Raw genomic sequence first — 21,512 nt, forward strand, 5'->3', positions numbered from 1 at the left:
CTTGGGGGACAAAGGGCCATTGTTACACTGCATGGCCAAGGATCCAAGGGGCTCTGTGACACCAAGGGGTCCCATGGAACCAAAGGGACATTGTGACACTGGGAGGCCTCATGGAATCACAGAGACCATTGGGACACTCTGGGGCCTCATGGAACTCTGGTGACACAAAGTTGAGTATGAGTGTTGATCTGCTGGAGGGTAGGAGGGCTCTGCACAGGGCCCTGGACATGCTGGATCCAGGGCCCAAATTCAACAAGGTGAGGTTGAACAAGTCCAAGTGCCGGATCCTGCACTTTGGCCGCAACAACCCCTGCAGCTATACAGGCTGGGGACAGAGGGGCTGGACAGCAGCCAGGCAGAAAGGGACCTGCAGGGACTGATGGACAGCAGGTTGGACATGAGCTAGCAGTGTGCCCAGCTGGCCAAGAAGGCCAATGGCTCCTTGCCTGGATCAGGAATGGTGTGGCCAGCAGGAGCAGGGCAGGGATTCTTCCCCTGTGCTCAGCACTGCTTGGGCAGCACCTCGAGTGCTGTGTCCAGTTCTGGACCCCCCCAATGTAGGAAGGGCATGGAGGGGCTGGGGTGTCTCCAGAGAAGAGCAACAAGACTGGGGAGGGGTATGGAACACATGTCCTGTGAGGAGTGGCTGAGGGAACTGGGGTTACTCATCCTGGAGAATGGGAGGCTCAGGGGAGACAAAGCAGTGTCAGGCCACAGGTTGGACTTGATGATCTCCAAGGTATTTTCCAACATTGCTGATTATGGGAATCTCTTAAAGCACCCTTGGAGCAGTTGCAGGAGGAGCCCTGGGCCTCCTCTTCAGGAGCTCCAGCAGCCCAGGTCCCTCAGCTTCTCCTGCCAGCCCCAAAGCCCATCCTGTCAGTCCTGCAGAGCCTCTGCAGCTCCTCCTCACTGCCCAGAACAGGGAGCCCCAGAGCCAGACACAGCAGCCCAGATGTGCCCCCCTGGTTTGGGGTGCCTCTGGCAAGGGAGCACCAGGCACTGCAGGAGCCTGCAGACAATTCCTGCAGCACTTGTAGGATGATGCTGCTCTCCAAAGGAAATTCCCATGGGGCAAAGTCAGGAACTACAATAGGAAGTGGGGCCAGAGAGGAAAGGGCAAACAGGGATGGGCTGTTTGCAGGGGAGGGAACAGGGGTGGGAAATAGGAGGAAATTTGTGCCAGGGAAGAGTAAAGAAAGCAAAGGTGAAGCAGAGGAAATGGTCTGGGACTTTTTGAGGCGGCTGCCAGGCAGCCCTGGCTCTGAGCAACAGCATCTGCAGTGGGCCAGGAAACTCCCAGCTGCTGAGAACAAACTTTCTGGCTGACTGCAGAGGCCAGGACAAAGCTGAGTGGTTTCCCTGGTGTCCCCCAGCCATTGCTGGCCCCAGGGGGTGATGGCATTTGTGCTCCCTCAGGTTCATGTCCCCACACCAACAGCATGGGGGTGCTCCCCCTGCTGTGTGCAATGCAAACAGGGGCTGCTGAGCCAGTGCTGCCGTGTCTGTGCCTGCAAGGATGGGACACCTGTGTGAGCTGGGGGAGAGGCCAGGGCTGCAGAGGGGGGATGTTTTTGGCAGCTTCATGAGGACGCTCTGGGACGCTGCCCTGGGCTGTGCAGCGCACTGGGGATGGATCAGCCCCTGCTCTGCTGCTCCTTCCCATCTGCCCCAGGGCCCTTGCAGAGCCCCAGCCATGCTGTTTGCCCCCAGCCTGCCCACGGCCAGCCTGGGGCTGCTCACAGGGCTTTTCTGTGCTCAGCATTGGCCTGGCCATGTTCTTGAGAGAGCCTGGGCAAGGAGCCTGGAGCCCCCAGGCCCTGGGCTGAGGCGTCAGCGCTGCCCCAGCAGTGCCCATGGCCTGTCCCTGCTGCAGCCCCGGCACTGCCACCCCCAGGGCTGTGCCCGGCCCCGAGAGCACTCAGGCCCTGCAGCAACACCAGGGCCACCAGGGCAGCGGGGCAGGGCCACGGCAGCAGCACTGGCAACACCAAGTGCTGCTGCTGCTGGGCACAGCTGCTGTGTCAGCACTGATCTGCCCCCAGCTCTGCACACAGACATTGCTGGTGCAGCTCCAGAGAAGGCAACAAAAGGGCATCTCTGCAGAAAACTTAGCTGGGACATCCTTTAGAGCCTTTAAAGCCACCAAGAGGGCAGCCCCTCATTGACACAAGCTGCTGCCACGAGAAAGGTAGAGAAAAAAATAGAGAAATGGTACTAAGAATTAAAATTCTTTGCTGACAATATTAAATAAAGCAAAGCAAAGGAACCTCCAAGACGAACCCAACAAGACATATTAAACATGACTTTTATTACAAGTGATTTGCAGAACTGGGCCAGCAGTTTAATGTTGCTGAATGCATCCGGTCATCTGTCTCCTCACTGCAGCCTTGAGCTCCTGATTCCTTAGGCTGTAGATGAGGGGGTTCATGGCTGGAGGCACCACTGAGTACAGAACTGACACGGCCAGATCCAGGGATGGGGAGGAGATGGAGGGAGACTTAAAGTAGGCAAATGTGCCAGTGCTGAGGAACAGAGAGACCACAGTGAGGTGAGGGAGGCAGATGGAAAAGGCTTTGTGCCGTCCTTGCTCAGAGGGGATCCTCAGCACAGCCCTGAAGATCTGCACATAGGAGAAAACAATGAACACAAAACAAGCAAAAAACAGAAAAGCACTACTTATAAGAGGACCAAATTCCCTAATGTAGGAATTTGAGCAGGAAAGTTTGAGGATCTGTGGGATTTCACAGAAGAACTGGCCCAGGGCATTGCCCTGGCACAGGGGCCGGGAAAATGTATTGGCTGTGTGCAGCAGTGAATAGAGAAAGGCACTGGCCCAGGCAGCTGCTGCCATGTGGGCACAAGCTCTGCTGCCCAGGAGGGTCCCGTAGTGCAGGGGTTTGCAGATGGACACGTAGCGGTCGTAGCTCATGATGGTCAGGAGGAAATACTCTGCTGAGAAGAAAAACATAAAGAAAAAGAGCTGAGCAGCACATCCAGTGTAGGAGATGTTCCTGGTGTCCCAGAGGGAATTGTGCATGGCTTTGGGGACAGTGGTGCAGATGGAGCCCAGGTCAGTGAGGGCCAGGTTGAGCAGGAAGAAGAACATGGGCGTGTGCAGGTGGTGGCCGCAGGCTACGGCGCTGATGATGAGGCCGTTGCCCAGGAGGGCAGCCAGGGAGATGCCCAGCAAGAGGCAGAAGTGCAGGAGCTGCAGCTGCCGCGTGTCTGCCAATGCCAGCAGGAGGAAGTGCCTGATGGAGCTGCTGTTGGACATTTGCTGTGGCTGCACATGGGGACCTGTTCATGGAGAAAAAGACAGTGAAGAGTTGGAGAATATACCTGTATCCAAAATCAAAGCCAATTCCCATACACCCTCCTCTGTAATACACAGACATGGACTTTAGTTTTTTTGAGTTTGGAGGTTTTCTATATAAGCTCTCCCATATCTCTACTGCTGCTCCTGCATATCAGAAACCCTCTTTCATATCAGAAAGCATTTTTGGTGCACTCAGGGAGAACAGAGAAAATCTGTGATGCAAAGTGGAGTCTGAGGGGAGATGATCCCTCACTTCATTCTGTTTGGTGGTTGTTTGGGCTTTCACTGTTCTCAAACGGAGGATGTTCAAACTCCCATGTTTTCCTTAAAGCTCCTCAGGTACTGCTGAGAGCAGATGGATCCATCACAGCCCAGCTCCACATTTGTAGCCAAAAACTCACATTGCTCATTTCACCAACCCAGCAGCACTTCCAGTGTCACAACACCTCTGCCTTTCCCCAGCAATCTTATAACTCAGAGATGCTATAGGACAGGTTTGAACCCTGGACAGAAGCTCCCAGCTTGGGCTGAAATCTCAGGGAGACTTCAGGGTCCTTCTGATGGCACTGGATTGAGGGAGATGCAGCTCCTTCCCTGCCTGCACTGACAGCACTGCCCAAAGCCGGGCACTGGGGACAGCGTCACCCTGAGCCAGCTGTGCCCCCTGCCAGAGCCCCCAGTGCTGGGCAGCTGCTCCCAGCCCTGTGCTCTGCAGAGGGAACTGGGCCCGGGGCTGCAGAGCTGCCCCACGGCTCTGCTGCAGCTCTGCCTGCACAGGAGGGGCTGCACGCCTTGGAGCCCCGGCCCTGAGGGCAGAGGCTGGGCTGGGGCACAGGGAGGGGGCTTGTTCAGAGGGAGGGGCTGCACTGGAGGGGATCCTGTGGGCATCTCTAAACTCTCCCTGCCACAGCATTGCTGGGGTTTGTTTTCTCTCCTTGCCTGATCTTCTCTCTGCTTTCTGCAGATTTTCCTCCTGCAGGTGTTTCCCTGTGCCTGATCTCTCCCTGCCAGCACTCACAGACCCCAAATTTCTGTGCACTCTCCTTTGCCCTACAGAACCCTGCCTGTTTGCAGGGCACTGGCGGGGGGCAGGTTCTGTTTGCAGCTTGGAGAAAGGACAGCTCAGACTGAGCCTGATGGCTCCAGTAAAGGTGATGCTGGTGCTGTCCATGGGCAGAGTGGCTGTAAGCACATTAGGGACCTCCTGTGAACCTGTTGATCACTAAAAATAACAGTTTGGATGTCTCTGGCACTTGTCAAAACTAATAATAGTATTTCGGAAGCAACATTTAATATTTTTCCCTCCTCCCTGCAATTCTCCAATAGCAGGAAACTGAATACCTACCTATTATTTGAAAATTTCCTCATTTTTGTAAAATTCGTTGTTTTGGAAATGTTCAATGACTGACCAGAACCCCTAAGTATGACAGAGCTTCCTGAGCATTTCACCTCCCCTGCACCAGAAACACCCAGAGTTGTACTCACAGAGTCTGTAGGCTTTGGGATGTTCCAGCTTGAGGAGATGGCTCCAGGAGCTGCAGCTGCATTGTCATGCAGCCAGAGGTTCCTGTGCCAAGGGCTGGCAGTGATTGTGCCCCAGGCACTTCTCAGCACCTTCCCAGCCCTGACTGATTGAAGCTCTCTTTGGCTCTCTGCTGTGCCCCGGGGTGGCTGCAGGCAGTGCCCCAGCCCTGCTGGGCTGGCAGAAGAGCTGCTCATCAAGAGAAATGTGCTTTTGAAGCTCTTCTTGGTTACAGGGAGCTGCCTCTGTGCCAGGAGCCCAGCCCAGCTCAGCAGCACAGACACAGCACAAGGACTTTAATGAGCCTCTGGGGCTTTGTGCTCAGGCCCTGAACATCAGTCCCTGAGAGGGAGCTGAAGAAACCTCTCCAGAACTCCAAGTCACAATCCAACTCTAAAGTTTCTTGGACTTTTAATGGGTCCCACTGAGGAACACGACTGAGAAAGTGTCCCCAGGCCCCAGGCAGAGCAGAGAACTGCAAGCAGTGATGATAGGTGGGGACAAAGAGAAGCCAAGTCTTGGTGTCCTGGGGAACAGCAGGGTCTGTGCCACCAAGGGCTGTGAGGAGACACCTTGTCCTGAGGCCCTGGGGCCTCCTGGCACAGCCCCAGCCAGGCTGGGCACTGTCAGCCCCTTGTCCTGCCCTCAGCATCCCCCCCCTAGCCCACATCCCAGTGGCCTCAAGGATCTGCTGGAAGGAGTCCCTGGGGAGCCTTGCTCAGGAATGGCCTTGGGGGCTCCTTCATGCTCACAGAGTTTTTCAAAGGACTTCAGGCTTTGCTTTTGCTTTGGAGTCTCTGAGAAGTTTATTGCAAACATGGCCTCCAATTATCTGCTTTGAGCCCCTTGAGAGCCTTTGTCTGCTACTAACACTCAGTGGGCTCATTAATGCTTCATGGTACTTCAGTTATTTTAAGGTACTTGGTGTTTCCCTTTGGATGCAGACTCTGGGAGAGGTTTGTGCAATCATGGCCCCAATTCTCTGCTTTAACGAGTCCCTGGAGAGCTTTGTACTGACACTCAGTGGGGCTCATAAATGGTTTGAGATACTAGAGTTTTTTAAGGTACTTTGGAATTTCCTTTCCACACTGTGTCTCTGAGAGGTTTTATGTGCCATCCTGGCCTCTAATTCTCTCCTCCATGAAGTCCATGAGTTGCCTGTGTTGGGGATGGACCTCAGTGGGACCCATTCATGCTTTGAGACACTTTGGGGTTTTCCTCTGACTTTGACTCCTGGAAAGGTTTGTGCAATTTTCTGTCTGGCCTTGAGGTTCTAGGACTCAGCTCCAAATGCACCTCAGGGCTCATTAGGATCAGGCAAGTCTTGACAAACCATGGCTCTGCTTTGGTTTCCCTCCGGTCTCGTGTAGTTCATCAGAAAGTTTTCTCTAGTGGTTTTGGTTTGCCAATTTAAGATTTGTCAAAATCAGTTTCAGTTCAGTGTTGGCTAATTACCAGTGCACTCACTATAAAATTCTTATTCATTTCCTGCTGCAAGATTGGATTAGGAGAAAGGAAAAGCAGGCTGAAAGCTTTTAAAGGGTATAAAGAAAAGTTTATTACCAGTAATTAAAGAAAGTGTAATAAGAATCAGAACAAAACTTTCAGAACACTTCCCCCCTCCGTACCACTTTTCTTTCTTACTGCGAATGTAAAGAGACAAACCCTAAACTTTTCAGTCATTTTACCACCTCTAGAATAGTCTTTCTTCAATTCACTTAAGGAGAGAAGTTCCTCTTGTTAATGTTATGGACACTTCAGTTTAAGAAAACAGTTCTCTTGTGGCTTTTAATTTCCATGAATAGCAGCCACCCAGAAAAATCTGTAATTGCGAAGTCCCTCCACCTTTTTCACAGCTTTTTCCACAGTTGTGTTTGTGGCCCATGTCAACTAATAGGGTATTCGTTTAATAGATAAGCTGTTTAAGAGCAAAGGTTCTCTTCATCTATCTCTGAAATCATCTTCATCTGACTGTGACAGAGCTGTCAATCACACAGCAGGGGCAGTGCTAACCCAGGTCTTATTGACTGAGGTGTCAATCAATCACACAACAGGCACTGTTGGTACCTCTGTGTGTGTCTTTCTTTGTCTTGCTGTTGTTCTCTATTTCTTCTCCTTCTAATCCTACTTACTTGGAACATTTTTGAGTAAATTAACATCTTCAGGGTTAAAAGTTTTAAGATTAAATGGGCTAAGTTATTCAAGTTAATGTTATGAGAGGTTTATGTTGAAGTGGATGTTCTATTAAACCCTTTGCCAAAGTTCCTTGATTGCCTACCTTTTGCCAGTAAAATTTTGTGTAATTTTGATCTCTTAGCTCAGTTGGTTTGAGCATGGCACTGGTATCACCGAGGCTGTAGATTCAATCCCTGTGTGAGCCATTCCATTAAGAGCTGCACTTGATGATCCCTGTGAGTCCCTTCCTATGAGGAACTTTCTTTGCATATGGCCATGTTGAGAATATCTGGTTGGTGTTTCTCCTGTGCACCAACTCAAGTCAAGGATTACCACCAGCATTTCAGTGTTCTGGGGTGCAGGCTGCAAGCTCACAATGGCCTCCTGTTTTCATGAGGCCCCACAGTGTCCAACTGGCCCCTTGGTTCCATGGGCCCCAACAGTGCCACAATGATCCTTTTGGTTCCACAACTTCCCACAGTGTCCCACTGGCCCCTTAGTTCCATGAGGATCTGCAGTGTCACACAGGTTTATGGCATTTGTACTTGCTGCCCCTCACGTCCCACTGCCACACAAACAGCCCTGAGCCACCTGTGAGGGACAGGCCCTGCTGTCCCAGGCTGGGCTCAGGGCTTGGCCTTTCTGCTTCCCCCAACCAGCCCAGGCGTTGCTCAGCACTGCAGGTCCCTGCTCAGAGCCTTGGGCTCCCTGCAATCCTGGCCTCAAAGATCTTTTCTCTCCAATGATGTAGAAGCTTTTCCTGCAGTAACTTATGCTGCAAGTAGAGTTTGAAATCCTTTCAATTGGAAGATTTTAGAAAAGTTGAGAGCTGCAATTTCACAATTTGGTTCAAAATCCCAACTTGCACAGTCACTTCTGCAGTATATTTTTCCATCTAACACATTAATTCCAGCTGACATGCATACCCTAATAAGACTTATAAGGCCACCCTATCAGCAGGTGATGCGTCATAAAAGCTGGGAGGAAAAGTGTGCTCAAGAAGCTGCAAGACCTAGAGTGCAGGGTGATCCTCTATATGGTTTAACAGCACAACAGTTACTTGGCAAAGGGCCCTGGGCTACTGCCACTGCCCAGGCTGGGAGCGTTGATCAAGCCTTACAGATGAGCCAACAACTGGCATATAATGCTATTCTTGCACTTCCAGATTAGTTACACACCATGTCTTTTACACAAATTCACCAAAGAAGAATGAAGACTTTGATAAATTTGTAGACAAATTGCATTAAGCTATCTATAATCATTCTGATTTAAATTCAGACACAAAGACACAATTGTATGGACTTGGGATCATTACTCCATTCCAAATGGCTTTCCCTTCAGTCACAAGAGGCTTCCATCTCTTCCAAAAATTGCCTGCTGAAACTCTTCTGCTCTCTTCCAAATCAGTTCACTACTCCAGCATAACCCTTGAAGCACGGACAGATGACTCTTCAACTAATTATAGTAGAAAAGAAGGGTATTTATTGCAGCGCTGGACACATGTGAACTAGTTTCCAAAGACATGTGCAAGGAGTTGCAGACTCCTGCTCTATATTTCTACAGAAAAGGTTTTACATTAGGTTTCTAAGGACCCATAATACATCATTATTACCTGCCTGCTTCGTATTTTTATCAGCTGAATATCTATTAGAGCTGCACAATTGTACTGCCTTAACTGGGTCGGTGGCTTTTCTAAATGAGGGAGTGGTTGTACGGAAGGAAGAAAGCTGTCTTCCTCATGGTGAACTCTTCTCCCATGGCCAGTTGGCAAGACCTTTTGACCTGCTGCCTCTCCTAACTGTTCAATTATTCTTAAGGCAAGGTATTTCTATGGTCTCTGCTTCTTCACAATTGCTTCCTCTATCCCTGTCAGCTCTAGCTTTACGTTCCTAATATATTTGGTACTCTTTAACTAAGGCACATGATTTCTGCTAGCTGTATTACTAACTTAATTTCTTACCTCATTTTAAAATCTTAACTAAAATATGCAATCTTCTACTATCCCAGTTGTATTCCCAGATGGCCCCTTGACCCATCTGCAATTTTCAATTATCCTAATTACATTTTCAGCTAACCCTTTGACTCACCTCAGGCACATCCCCAACTGCCTCTCTCCCAGCAGCTCAGAGTTGCATTGCACAGTGCTTGCTGTGCACCAGAGAGCACAAAGCAGGCTGGCCTGGTGGGCCTGAATATTTCTGCCAAACACTCTGCATCTCACACCTTTGCTCTGGCTCAGTGCAGAACTGCAGGATTGCAGGCGCTTCCTCCCAGAGCTGCGTGAGGCGCTGGCTCCTGCAGATGGGCCCTGCCAAGCTGTCCCTGCCTCACGCTGGCCTCGCTTCCCTGGCACAAGTGCCGGGCCTGAAGGAGGCTGCCCTGTGCTCCAGCCTGCCGAGCAGCCCGGCTCCCTGTCCCGGTGCCCAGAGTGCTGCACACACTGCTGGCCTTTGCCAGGAGCTGCAGGGCAGCCGGCAGAAGAGGAGGAATCCTCAGCCAGCCCAGCGGCCCGCGGCTGCCCTTGGCCTTTCCCTGCTCCTGGGCACACTCCAGACGGCCAATGCCTCCAGGCCGGGCTGTGCCCAGCACGGCTGCGCTCTGGCAGCAGCCAGCTGCCACCTGGCTCTGAGAGCGAGGATTCACCGCTCCCAGAGAGGCATCAGGCCTGGCTGCTGCCTCTTGCAGCTCCAAGGGCCTCCTTCCAGCCTGCCTCTGCCGGGGCTCAGGCTGTTCCGGCCTCTGCCAGGGCTCTGCTGGGGCTCCAACCCGGGCAAGGCCGGGCCCGCTCTCACCTCACAGGCGCTGACGGCTCTGCACCAGAGGAGACCTTTCCGAGCACCCTCTCTGATCTTTCTGCTTTCTCACTTGAGCAAGGCTCTTCTCTAGCCAAAGAGATTATTGCATTTAGGGATACAAATCTAAGTGGCAGGAACCCCATTGCTCTCCAGTCACAGCTGAAGGCCTGCATCTGCACAGGGTGTTTGGGCTGCCTCATTCTTATTTTGGTTTTGCCTTCAAATGCCATTGCCCTTTCTGCCTCAACTAGAAATACCACAGCTGTGCCATAACCAGCCAGTGGCTCATATTCCAAAGGCAGTGCGGTCTGGAGAGGATGAATGATATGAAGTCCCCTCCTCACTTATAAAACCATACAAAAGAAGCCATATGTGTGACTTAGCACCAATAAAAAACAATTGGTAATTCAGAAGGAAATGTTGAATTTTCTGAAGGGGTCAGAAGGAGGAGAATCTTCCAAGTGAGTTGATGTTTCAGAAACTTTATTAATTACAACTCTAATCTATAATTCTATGCTACAAATCTCTTTAGCAACCCTACTCTACAATCCTACTCTAAATTGGTAACAGAGATAACATCTTGACATGATTGCTATGTTCTCGTCTCCTAGGGTTAGGGTTACGCTTAGGCTTCAGCTTAGGCTTATGCTTAGGCTTAGGTTTAGGCTTGGGTTTAGGCTTAGGCTTAGGGTTGGGTTTAGGGTAAGGGTTAGGGATAGGGATAGGGTTAGGGTTTGGGTTTGGGTTAGCATTTAAGGTTAGGGTTAGGTTTTAGGTTTAAAGTTTAGGGTTAGGGTTATTCGTCTTCTTCACTGAGTTGATGAGTTGTGCCAGGATGAATGGTGGCTTGGCTGAAGTTACAAATGGATGCTGTCCACCGGAAAAAAAAATACAACAAAGAACAGTGAACCATTACTTTCCAAGCTCATTGCTTCAGGGACTCAATCAGGATACATCAAGTTCCTGGAAAGACCCAGAAAGAGGAGCAATGGGACCATCTGCTCCTCAGTCATCCCCAATATGCAAGACCTTGCCATCACAGGCAAACCTGGCCCAGAATCCCACTCATCTGTTTATTGTGATGTCTTCATCATGCTGGGATTTTTGCCCTGCCAGTGCTCTAGAAATGGTGCTTTCTGTCCCTGGGTTTTCTTCCTTTCAGGAAACTCCAATGACTCACATAGGCCCCTGCCTTTGAAAGACAGGCACTGTGCTGATTCCCACAGGGACAGAAAGCAGTGTCTGCCTTTCCATGCCCTGCCCCTCGTGTGCTGGATGGCACCTTCCTTCCCAGCAGGGCCAGCCCAGTGGCACTGGGCCCTGCAGTTCCCTCTCTGCCACACAGTCTGGCAGGAACCCTGGCACAGTTCCCATCTGCTTGAGCGTGCCAGGCAGCAGATGGGGCTGGGACAAGGCCCTCCCAGCTGTCCCTGTCTGCGTGGCAGAAACCTCTAAGGGTGGGCCGGGGGGCACAAACCAGGGCCCCTCAGAGGCTCACAGTGAGCCCCCCACAGCCCCTCCTGCCCACAGCCAAATCTCTGACTGCTCAGCTGGGACTGGCTTCCTTGGGTTCCTCCACCACCATTTCATGTCTCTGTACCCCGCATTGCTCTACTTCAATACTTTTGCCATTAGATAAAACTGAACACTCCACCAAATCACAAAAGAGGGCAACAGAAACAGTCAGAGGACAGAGCACCTCTCCTGTCAGGAAATGCAGAGGGAGCTGGAGTTATTCAGTTTTGTGAAGAACAGGCCCCAGGGAGACTTTATTGCCACTGTCCAAGACTTCAGAGTGGCTTTGAAGAAAGTGGGGGACATCTTTTTTAACAGGGCCAGTTACAATAGGATATGGACAAATATTTTTAAACACAAAGGGCATCTAATCAGAGTAGGTCTAAGGAAGAACTTGTTTACTCGGAGCATGGTGCAACCCTGGCACAGCTTGCCCCAAGAGCTTGTAGGAGCCCCATCCCTGCAACCATTCCGGCTCCGGTGGCAAAGGGCTCCGAGCAACCTGATCTGTTTTAAGATGTCCCTGCTTATTGCAGGACACTTGCACCAGAGGACATTTACAGGGCCCTGCCAGCCCAGCCCAGTCCAAGATTCCTCACCATTTTCATTTGAAGAGCAGCAAGAGTGGAGGTGAGGAGGAAGGGGGCTCATCTGTTGCCTTGGAGTTGAGTGGAGGAGGAGCCCATCCCTCAGAGCCTGTTTCACCTGCAGCCCCTTCCCATTTTACCTGCAGGAGCTCCTTGGCAGACCAGCGCCGCTCCTCGTCTGTCTGCAGGCAGCAGCTCAGGAAGTCACGCAGCAAAGCCGAGAGGAGCTTGGGCTGCCGCAGCTGTGGAGTCCCTACTGTGGCTATCAGGTGTGTAGCCTGGAGAAAAAGGAGACACCAGGCTCCACCTCCTGCTTTCACATCTCTAAGGCTCTCCCAGATCCCTGTGTTTAACCTCTGTTCTTCAGTGGCAGTTTCTGCCCTGGCACAGACCCAGAGATGGCTTTCCTTTACAAACCAAAAAACCCAAACCCTGATGCAGTCACAGCTTTTCCACCATCCCGCAGATCTTGCCTTGGCAGCTGATTTCATTGCCTGACCTAGTTAGTGGGAACTACATCAGAAAAAGGACATTTGCATCTCTGAGGATTCATGCCAGCTTGAAATGGTTTTTGGAAGAGGGACTTTGCTATACTAACTAATTTCAAGGGTTAGTACATGAAAGGCTTCTCTGCAGTGCTTGTTGGTCCTTTAAGCGCATGTGCCCTAGAACAAAACTCATCAAGCTTTTTGTGCTGTTCTTGAAAACAATGGGAATTGGAAGAAAAGAAAGGAAATCCATCAGTGAATACCCAGGTAGGGAAACAAACATTTACCATCTCCTCTTCAACACAGACACATTAAGATGCCTGCACAAATGTATTGGGATGGAAATGCCTGCTTGGGCACACAGGAGCCACCTGCAGCTCTGTCTCTCAGCAGTCTGAAAATTTCAGCTTCCCATTTTTGCAGCAAAAGAAAAATTGTCTAGGTCAGAAGAAGGAGAGGTTCCATCCCTATAGTCACCCTCCAGTCATTTGGCTACTCAAGTCAATGCATAAATGGTAGGCCCATCCCAGAAAGTGCCAGGAATCACTGGGAGGTTTTGGCAGGCTCTCCGCATCACCAGGCTCTGGCTTGGTGACGTGCAGAATGTTGCTTGGGCTAGGAGAGAAACAGGGTCACTGAGTGTTTCAGTAGCACTGCACAAGAAGCAGAAGAGACTGTGCATTACACCCTCATGCCCATGTTTCCCAGTGAGAAGAAACTGCACACAGGGTTAGGTTCCTCTCTAAAGACCACGGGTTTAGAAACTTTGTTGGGTTTGGGTTTCCTTCCTTCATTTCTGGAAAGATAACAACAGTTTTAAGATGCTTTTTTCCTGATATTAAGGCCATCTACACAGACAAAAGAACTGGAACACTAACCCAAAGGAAATTGTTGCCTGAGAACACTTTGTTTGTTTGGAGTTTGTTTGCATGTGGTAAGGCTTGAATTCCCCCACTGATGCAACCAAAACTACAGCAGATGCTGATGTGTTGCAGGGACATTTGTAGGAGGGGACCTTGGTGGAAGTAGTTCCAGCAGATGGCAATGGGATTTTGTCCAGTGGCACACAGGACATGGGACAGGTGAGAAAGACAGTGGGATCAGTGAGTATTTGCTCCTTACCGTGCCAGAACTTTCGCTCAAGTAAGGAGGTTCTTGTTCTATCATTTCAATTCCCACAATTCCAAAAGACCATATGTCCACTTTGGGGCCATATGGTTGACCTGTCACCACTTCAGGCGCCATCCACCAAGGAGTCCCGGTTAGCGAGCACCGTCTGCTCTGCTCAGGGGTGAGCTGAGTAGCGAGGCCAAAATCAGCTGAGGAGAAAACAAAATACTGGTTTTATCTGAATTCTGTGCAATTAGGAAAGCAAGCAAAAGAATTCCCCAGTAGAAGTTTGAAAATGTGCCGTTGAATCTCCTGGCATTGGTGACTTTAAAAATCCCCCATTTTTTACACTGCCTCCAGCAGTGGCTTTTGTTCTTTGGAAACTTTAGACTTGTAACTCCCTCCCTCTGGAAGGGACACACACAGAGCAAGGCCACTCTTGACTGCTTGTGGCTCCTTCTGTCTCTGTGCACGTTGCAACTGTGCCCTCAGCTCGCAGCAGGGGTCCCTGCACTGCCACCAGCACCATTTTTGGGGAGCTGGCAGTCACTCCAAGCAGCCCCACACCCACATCCCTGGAACGCTGCACCTGACCAAGAATATACTGACCCAGCTTGACAGAGCCGTCAGTTCTGAGAAGGATGTTGTCACTCTTCACGTCTCGATGGATCACACCGTTTGAATGAAGAAAATCCAGTCCCTGCAGGCACTGAGGAAGAAAACAGAAACAGGAGGGCAAAAATGAGTGATGTGATTTCATCACACAAGAAAGGAAACAGCTCCAAAAGATTCCCTCTCCACGGGAATGGGGAGTAATGGCAGAACAGTAATGGCCACTGAGAGGAAGAGCTTGCTGCTCCAACACCTGCAGAGCAGGACCTTTCTGAGGAAAGGCACGTCAGCTTTTGAAAGAGCAACAGCACCTGCTGTTGTAGGCTGTCCCCTGCCAACCAGCCAGGATGACTCCTGCTGCAGTGCATGTGCTCAGAAGCAAAGAGCATTCTGGCTGCACTCCTATCCTTTTTAGCTGAGGACTGAGAGAAACGAGTCTCTCTCTTTTTTCTTTGATGTTTATTTCAAATCCTGCCACCAGCACCTTTGCTTTTACAGGACTGGAATGCAGTGAAGACAGACTTTAGGCAAACACTTAGAGAGGGAAGATGGAGAACAGCAAATACAAATACAAGAGACAGAGCGAGAATACAACAGCAGGAGATAAGAGTACTGGCACTGAGTACAGGGAGTGCAGGGGCACTGGCAGGCCTTTCACTTGAGATGCTTTTACTTGCCCATAGAATAGCAGCAACACAGAAACAAAGCTTGGCACATGAAACCTCTCCTGTTCTGAGCCCCTGTTTCCCAGACAATGCTGCCCAAGGCCTTGGAAACACAGCTGGGATTGCTGACCTCCCGACTGATGGCTGCTGTCTCATCTTCAGACAGGCAGGTCTGGCTGACGATATCGCTCAGGACACCTCCATCCATGTACTCTATAACCAGCAAGAGTTCCTCGCCCAGAAGGTAGCTGAAAGAAGGAAACAAGGGGGTAGAGATGAACATGCATGGCTACGTTGATTTTTTGCTTCCAGGTTTCTTATTTCCAGATGCCTTTGTGACAAGGACAGAATCAAAGGAATAGATATTCCCTCTTGGCTGTGCATTGTTTGCAATCTGTGCAGTCTCAAAGAGAAAGGCACAGCTGTGAAAAAGGAGATGTCTTAGATGGGTAGCAAATGAAAAGTGCAGTTTAGAAACAGCCCAGATAAAAAACATTTCAGGCATGGTGTTTCTGGAAAAAGCACCTAGTCTTCCTGGCATGCATAGCAATGGCAGGGAGGGACAACAATCCAACGGAAATCCACTTTAGGATGGTTCATCTGCACTTAAGAAACTTTAAAAAATCAATTTCAAATAAATGTGGAGGCAGTGAACTTTGAGGCTATTGAGTTAGGAAGATACAGCTGATCCAGGTTTTGAGTAATTTTGGAGTAATTATCAAACTAGGTGTGCCAGGGAAGAGTCATGCAGACAAGATGCACTCTCTTCTCATCCATTGGAGATGAGTAGAGAAATATGAATAAATAAAAATTAACAGCTCTACTTTCTGCCACTTATCAAAGTGGGTTTTTAACCTCTCATGTTTGCAATATGTAAACACACATCCATGGGATAAGACCATGACCTCTCACCTGTCTAAATAATTCACAACATTGGGACTCCTATACCTCTTCATGATCATTATTTCATTAAAGGTTAGCTCCTTCCTCCTCACTCCTTGAAGATTTATTGTTTTTATTGCCACCTAAAATGACATTGAAAATCAGTAACTTGGGAGGTTGTTGGCACGAGTCCACAAGGCACATGGAGTGAGTGATTTTGCAATGACACAGATGAGCTGTGCCAAACTGCCTTGTGATTAGGCACTGCAGTAGTTAGGAACTGACATTCCAACAGCCCATTTCTCTGCTCCCTTGGGAGCCAGTTACAGGACACGTGGGGCCACTGACATTTTGCCTTGACCACTTGGTAACAGCGGTGTCTCAACTATCACCCACAAACCTCTGACCACACTCTCTGCTGCTTTGTTTGGGACTCAGAAGAAGGAATCCATGCCTTGATACTCTGTGGATACATCTTGGGCTATGGGCAGTGCTTAGGGCTTTCAGGGACGCCTTGCAAGTCTCTCCCTATGTGCAGTTCCCAAGTGCAGCACTGCAGGTGGCTAAGGAACTACCAGTAACTTTCAGATGCATTTGCTGACAGCCAGAAATGAGAATCCAGGACTCTGAAGCTGTAGCCCCAAAGAGCAGTGAGGTGCTTGCAGGCACCACCTTTGTTTTAGCAATGGAGAGCGAGTGAGCGCGTCCTTCTCTGAAAGGAACCGCTGCCCTCCGTGCCTTCCTTCCGGCAGCTGAGGAGGACAAAGTCCCAAATGTGTTTTGTGGGCTGGCACCGGTCTGTGCTTCTTGTGCCTTTTCAGCACAGCTCTGCCCAAAGCTCCAGCCACAGCTCACACCAGAGGAGAAAGCCCTCGAGTGCAGCAGAGTCTGCAGGGGCTGTTGACGTTTACCTCTCCTCCTGTGGCAGTGTCGAGTGCTCTGTAAACATCTCCAAACGTCCTAGAAACAAAACAGAAGCAGAGAAAGGAGAAGCTGTTTAGATCTTGCAGTGAAAGCCAGCCCACACAGGAGATCTCTGCTGGAAGTGTCAAAACCTGCGGGATGCAGGAGGGCTCTGCCAGAAGGCAGACGATGCATTTTCCTCTCAAGTGCATGGGCACTGGGCCTGTTCCTGAAGCACTGGGGTTCAATTTCTAAAGGGAGTTTAGTCTTTCCTCTTGGGTTTCACTGTCTAACTGGTGTGGTACCTATCCTGACCACAGAGTGTTTTCTTCTTCAGACCAGGGGAAAGAATTGTTCCTGGGAACTGTTATCTCACAGCTTTATAGGGCGTAGGTTGCTCTTTCAGGCAAGCAAGTTTCTTCTCTTTTCATTAGTGTGCCAGTATGATTTTGAGACATACAAAAAATGCTAAAGAAATTAACACAGAGCTGTCCCACACTTGAGAGACAAGGAGACCTTCCAGGTCCTGTTCCTTGATGCAGGCAAGACCTCAGTAGCAAGGCATCTCTGACAATGCCTTCTGAGCCCACTCACAAATTCTGAGCAGCATTGAGAGATGGGACAATCTATCCCCAGTGTGTGAACATCTTTGCAGCTGGCCTGACTTCACGCTGGATAGACATTCCACCCCAAAAACACCTGGCTCATGGTTGTGCAGGAGTAACTGCTGTTGGACTCACCCGCTGCCAAGATATTTCAGGAACGTGTATTTCACCAGGGGATTTTCAGTGGGGTTCACCACTCTCCCTGAGGGAAACAAAATGCAAGATGCTGACTTTAAAGCAGAGATCCCAGCTTCCAGGAGATACAAAAGGCAGCCCCAGCGCCTGGAGCTCTGAGCCCTTTGTGGTCAGCTGGGTAACAACGACCACAACCAGGCAGACAGCTCTGCAGCACAAGTGGCCAGCACAGAGACTGATTTGTAGAGTCTTTTGAAGAGTTCTCTTGACAGGAAACAAAGCACAGGGACGTGCAATCCCAGTAGAGGAGGAGATCTTCCCCACCTTTCAGCAGTTTTCCAAAGGAATGCCTTCCCATTTGTAAACCAGAGCAGCTCAAGCTGTAAGCGATCCCGAAGGGGCTTTCAGCATCAGGACCCTGACCTGTTTATGAGCAGGCTGAGCTCAAAGATGCCCCTCTCCCAGCTAAGGAAGGCTCCAGCCTCTGCAGTCCCTCCAGCCCGCAGGGACAGGGCAGCTGGCACAACAAGGCTGGCAAAGCCCAAGCATGAGCACTGACAGGCACTGATGGGAAGAAGCCAGAGTGAGCCTGAGCCCCCGACAAGGTGTTGCCCCCATTCAGGACACAACAGGATGGGCTTTGAGATCTGCCACACCGAGGCACAGATCAGTGCCCTTTTTGTCCCAGCAGGTGATGGCAGACACAGAATCCACTGGGCTCTGGTCTCAGCCCCACCAGGTCTTATCTGAGAGCACAGCACTGGCAGCTGTTACGGGCAAGAAGCAGATTCATTGGGTTGTGCTGCAGAATCACAAAGAACTTGATGTGTTTTCCTAGAGACTGATCTCAGCAGGGCTTGGGCCAATGGGTAGGATTCTAACAGTCATGGGAAGAGTGGGAATCAGGTATGGAAAAGTGGCATGGATCTGAGGAATATACCATGGCTGGGCTGGAGGCTCTCTCCTGAGAAATGCCTGCAGTACACTTTTCTCTGATCACGCCACTTGGATGTGTCTCCTGGACACATCTTGATAAGCATAAAACTAGAAGATTAAATAAAGGTTGTTATCAAAGTATCTGTTTTTTCTTTGGGGGCACGTGGAAAACACCTCATGCTCTCTATTTGTCCTGTAACCTGATGGTTCTTATTGGCAAAAAGCATTCTCTTCTTGACAAAATATAGCATTCTCATGAAAATAAACTGCAGATGTAGTAGTGGTAACAGTAACAGTCATAAAAAGTGACATCAGTAAGACGTGGGGTAGAAGGGCTCCTTCAGGATGGAGAAAAACACAACAAAAAAACCCCACCAAAAATGAACAACACAAAAGCAATGCCACCCCCCCAAAAAAAAAAAAAAAAAACAACCCAACCCAAAAGACAAAACTCCAAAGCCAGTCCCTTTCTGTGAAGTTTTTTTGCTCTAATGACTGGTTGGAAGTCAGGAGTCTAAGGAGAATTTAGGAAGCTAAAAATTCTGTTCAGTTTGGCCACTAGCACACAGGACTTGCCTAGATCATTTGCTAGGTCACAGCCTTCTGCAGATCCAAGAACAATCCCTGCTTCAGCCTTTAGCAGAGAGGGAAGCTCAGGCAAACCCAAGCCAGTCCCAGGTGCCCTCAGAGGCAGCAGGAACACCCAGAGCTCTCTCGCTGCCTCGGAGCACAGCACTGCCTCTGGGGAGTCCTAAATGGCCCTGTGACACCAAGCTCAGGAGGAGCATTTGGTACAGCTCTGCTGACACCTGCCCACAACACACTGTCCCTCAGATAAGAAACACCCCAGACGTACCCAGCAGCTCCAGGTACTCCTCCTCAGTCTCCTGTTCCCAGGATCTGCCCGAGCCTGAGTTCCCAGGTTTCACAGAAGGGCTTCCTCGAGGTGATGCTGCTGCGGCAGCAGGTTCAGAGCCCATGATGTGCTGGACCTGGAGCATTTCTGGTGGGCACTGCTCCTGTGCCTCACTCCTAACTTGGGGTCCTTCATTGCCAGACATTGGCTGGAAGTCTTCGCAGGCTGCCCGGTGAGATGTCAACACTTGCACCTCAAGTCAAACAGAACAAAGCAGTCAGACACTACAGCTTGTCCCTGTCAGCCAGGAGTCATTGACTGTGAGGAAAGGCAAAGAACAGATTGACAGGGGATACAACAGCTTGTTTCAATCCTCCATCTGGGTCACCAAGTTCCACTGTAAAAACCCTCAAGAAAAAAGGAGAGCAGGAACAGGCCAGCAGGAATCAATTTGGATGACTGCTGGCCAAAAGGCCAAAGGACAAGTTTCACTGTCCAGGGCAGATGTTGAGATTCAGCAGACCAGGAAATGCCCTTCAGAGTGACTGTGATACACACACTACAGCAGCATGGCACTCAGAGGCATCACCCCACTCCCTGCTGCTCTGCTCTGGAAAGGCAAGAAGGGCAGAAACCACCAGATTGGTGACTGCAGTGGCTGCATCCCTCTTTCACTCACTTGGTTTTGCAGAGACTGACGGAAGCAATTGAGTTTCTCTCTGATGATTTTCATTTCTTCCTCCAGCCGGTTATCCCTTGCCTTGATCATACTGTGAGCTGCCTGAAGCTCTGCATCCAGCTGTTCCTTCATGTTCTCTAAGAAACAAAAGAGAGGACATTTCATGAGTGGAGTGGCTGCCACTCTTTCACTCACCTGGTTTTGTTGATCGCCCCTCTGCTGATGGAGATTCTCCTCTTGAATTCTTCCCATGTCTTCCTTGTTCTTTCTCTTCACTGCCATGATGTCACTCTGAGCTTCGGGCAGCTCTGCTTGTGGCTCTGCCTTGATGTTCTGTACACACAAAAGCAGAGCAAGTTACGGGGAGCTGCCACCAGGCTCAGCTTTTTTCCTCTTGCAGCCTCCAAATCACATTTATTCAGCCACTTCTTTCTGCTTCCCTCCCCACATCAGCCTCCATTGCAAACCTCCTGTCCCAGGGCTGATCTCTGCAGAATGCAAGGCTCTGTGCTTCCAGTGCCTGTGGGACTCCTGGCCTCCTCTGTCCCAGGAGCTCCGGTTTATGTCCCTCTTCCTGCCCTTCCCTCTGTGCCCTGGCCAGTCAGGCTTACCTGGCCATTCTCCTGTGGCTCTTCCACCTGCTGCCTCAGCTGCTCTTCCTGCTCTCGGGCAGGGAACAGCTCTCCCTGAGTCTGGCATGGCAGCTCAGATGAGGCAGTGTGCTCCTGCTCTTTCTCTAGAAGCACCTGCACAGAAAGCAAGAGAAGATGGGTTTCAACTTCCCACATGCCCTTTGTGGGCCAAGACTCAAAGGCTGCTGGGCTCACACATTGCCAAAGCACTGTGCTGCTGCTCTCCTGGGTCATTCTCTGCCCGAGGGGAGGCACAGATTCCACAGTGACCCTGGCCCTACAATCAGGGGCCATCTGGGACTGAAGCTCCAACAGCCTCTCAGGCAGCTGACAGGGAAGGGGTGGCATTTCTCAAGGGTCGGGTGAGAGCCTCCCTCTGCTTCTGCCATGTCCTGTTTGTCTTTCAATAGTGACTGACACCCCGCCCTGTCCCACAGCTCCATCCTGGCTCTGCAGGGGCTTCCTGGGTGAGCTCACTCCTTGTGAGAGACACTTCTGGAGTTCACCTTCTCTTCAGGCCTGCACCAGCATTCCTCCTTCCTGACATCCACACTCTTGTTAGAAAACCGGGTCATTCAGGAGATGAGGATGCATGCAAAGATCTCTGATGGAGGTCACAGAGCCTCTGTGGCCACCTCAGTATATGGAGGAGGATCAAGGTGTTTCTTGTCCCTCTTTTGTCAACTGAGAATTCTGACCAGCAGTAACAGAGTTTCTCATAAGGCCCCATTAACGAATGCACTTACACAGCCCTGGGGATGCCAGTGAAGGAAACCATGTGTCATGTAATGCGTGTATGAGCAAAGTCACCAGACCCCAACTACAGCATGGGATAGTTCCACTCCCTCAGGACATGCAAAAATTTAAAGGATAAAAAGAAGGCTTCAGGTCAGAAAGGCTGGAGTAGGAAAACATGAGGGGAAAAACAACCATCTCTGGAGTGGGAAAACATCTCTGCCTGCTCAGGATCAGTCATGGAACTTGTCTCTACTCCTCTCCTGAAGGGATGCCTTTAGGTGAGCTTTGCATCTTCCATGCTTTGGAGCAGAGCCAGGAAGATTCAAATAGACAGAGAGATAGACAGATCTCACTTTTA

General features: G+C 50.3%; 2 protein-coding genes across 2 annotated transcripts; both read right to left on the bottom strand.

Annotated features, from left to right (window-relative positions):
• Positions 1 to 2,344: 2,344 nt before the first annotated feature.
• On the bottom strand, positions 2,345 to 3,277 carry LOC135441451 (olfactory receptor 14J1-like). Its single transcript, XM_064700998.1, has one exon. The coding sequence runs from the start codon at positions 3,275 to 3,277 to the stop codon at positions 2,345 to 2,347; it is 933 nt and encodes a 310-aa protein (XP_064557068.1).
• Positions 3,278 to 10,525: 7,248 nt separating this feature from the next.
• Positions 10,526 to 19,891, bottom strand: LOC135441452 (serine/threonine-protein kinase PAK 3-like). The gene is made up of 10 exons (XM_064700999.1): positions 19,785 to 19,891; positions 19,106 to 19,358; positions 17,314 to 17,380; positions 16,582 to 16,630; positions 15,701 to 15,813; positions 14,919 to 15,036; positions 14,121 to 14,220; positions 13,524 to 13,720; positions 12,054 to 12,191; positions 10,526 to 10,681 (listed from the first exon to the last, which is right to left on the bottom strand). The coding sequence occupies exons 1-10, from the start codon at positions 19,872 to 19,874 to the stop codon at positions 10,589 to 10,591; spliced, it is 1,218 nt and encodes a 405-aa protein (XP_064557069.1). The 5' UTR covers positions 19,875 to 19,891; the 3' UTR covers positions 10,526 to 10,588.
• Between the last annotated feature and the right edge of the window lie 1,621 nt (positions 19,892 to 21,512).

The sequence above is a fragment of the Zonotrichia leucophrys genome, unplaced genomic scaffold, assembly GCF_028769735.1.
Source record: "Zonotrichia leucophrys gambelii isolate GWCS_2022_RI unplaced genomic scaffold, RI_Zleu_2.0 Scaffold_298_65460, whole genome shotgun sequence".
Taxonomy (NCBI): domain Eukaryota; kingdom Metazoa; phylum Chordata; class Aves; order Passeriformes; family Passerellidae; genus Zonotrichia; species Zonotrichia leucophrys.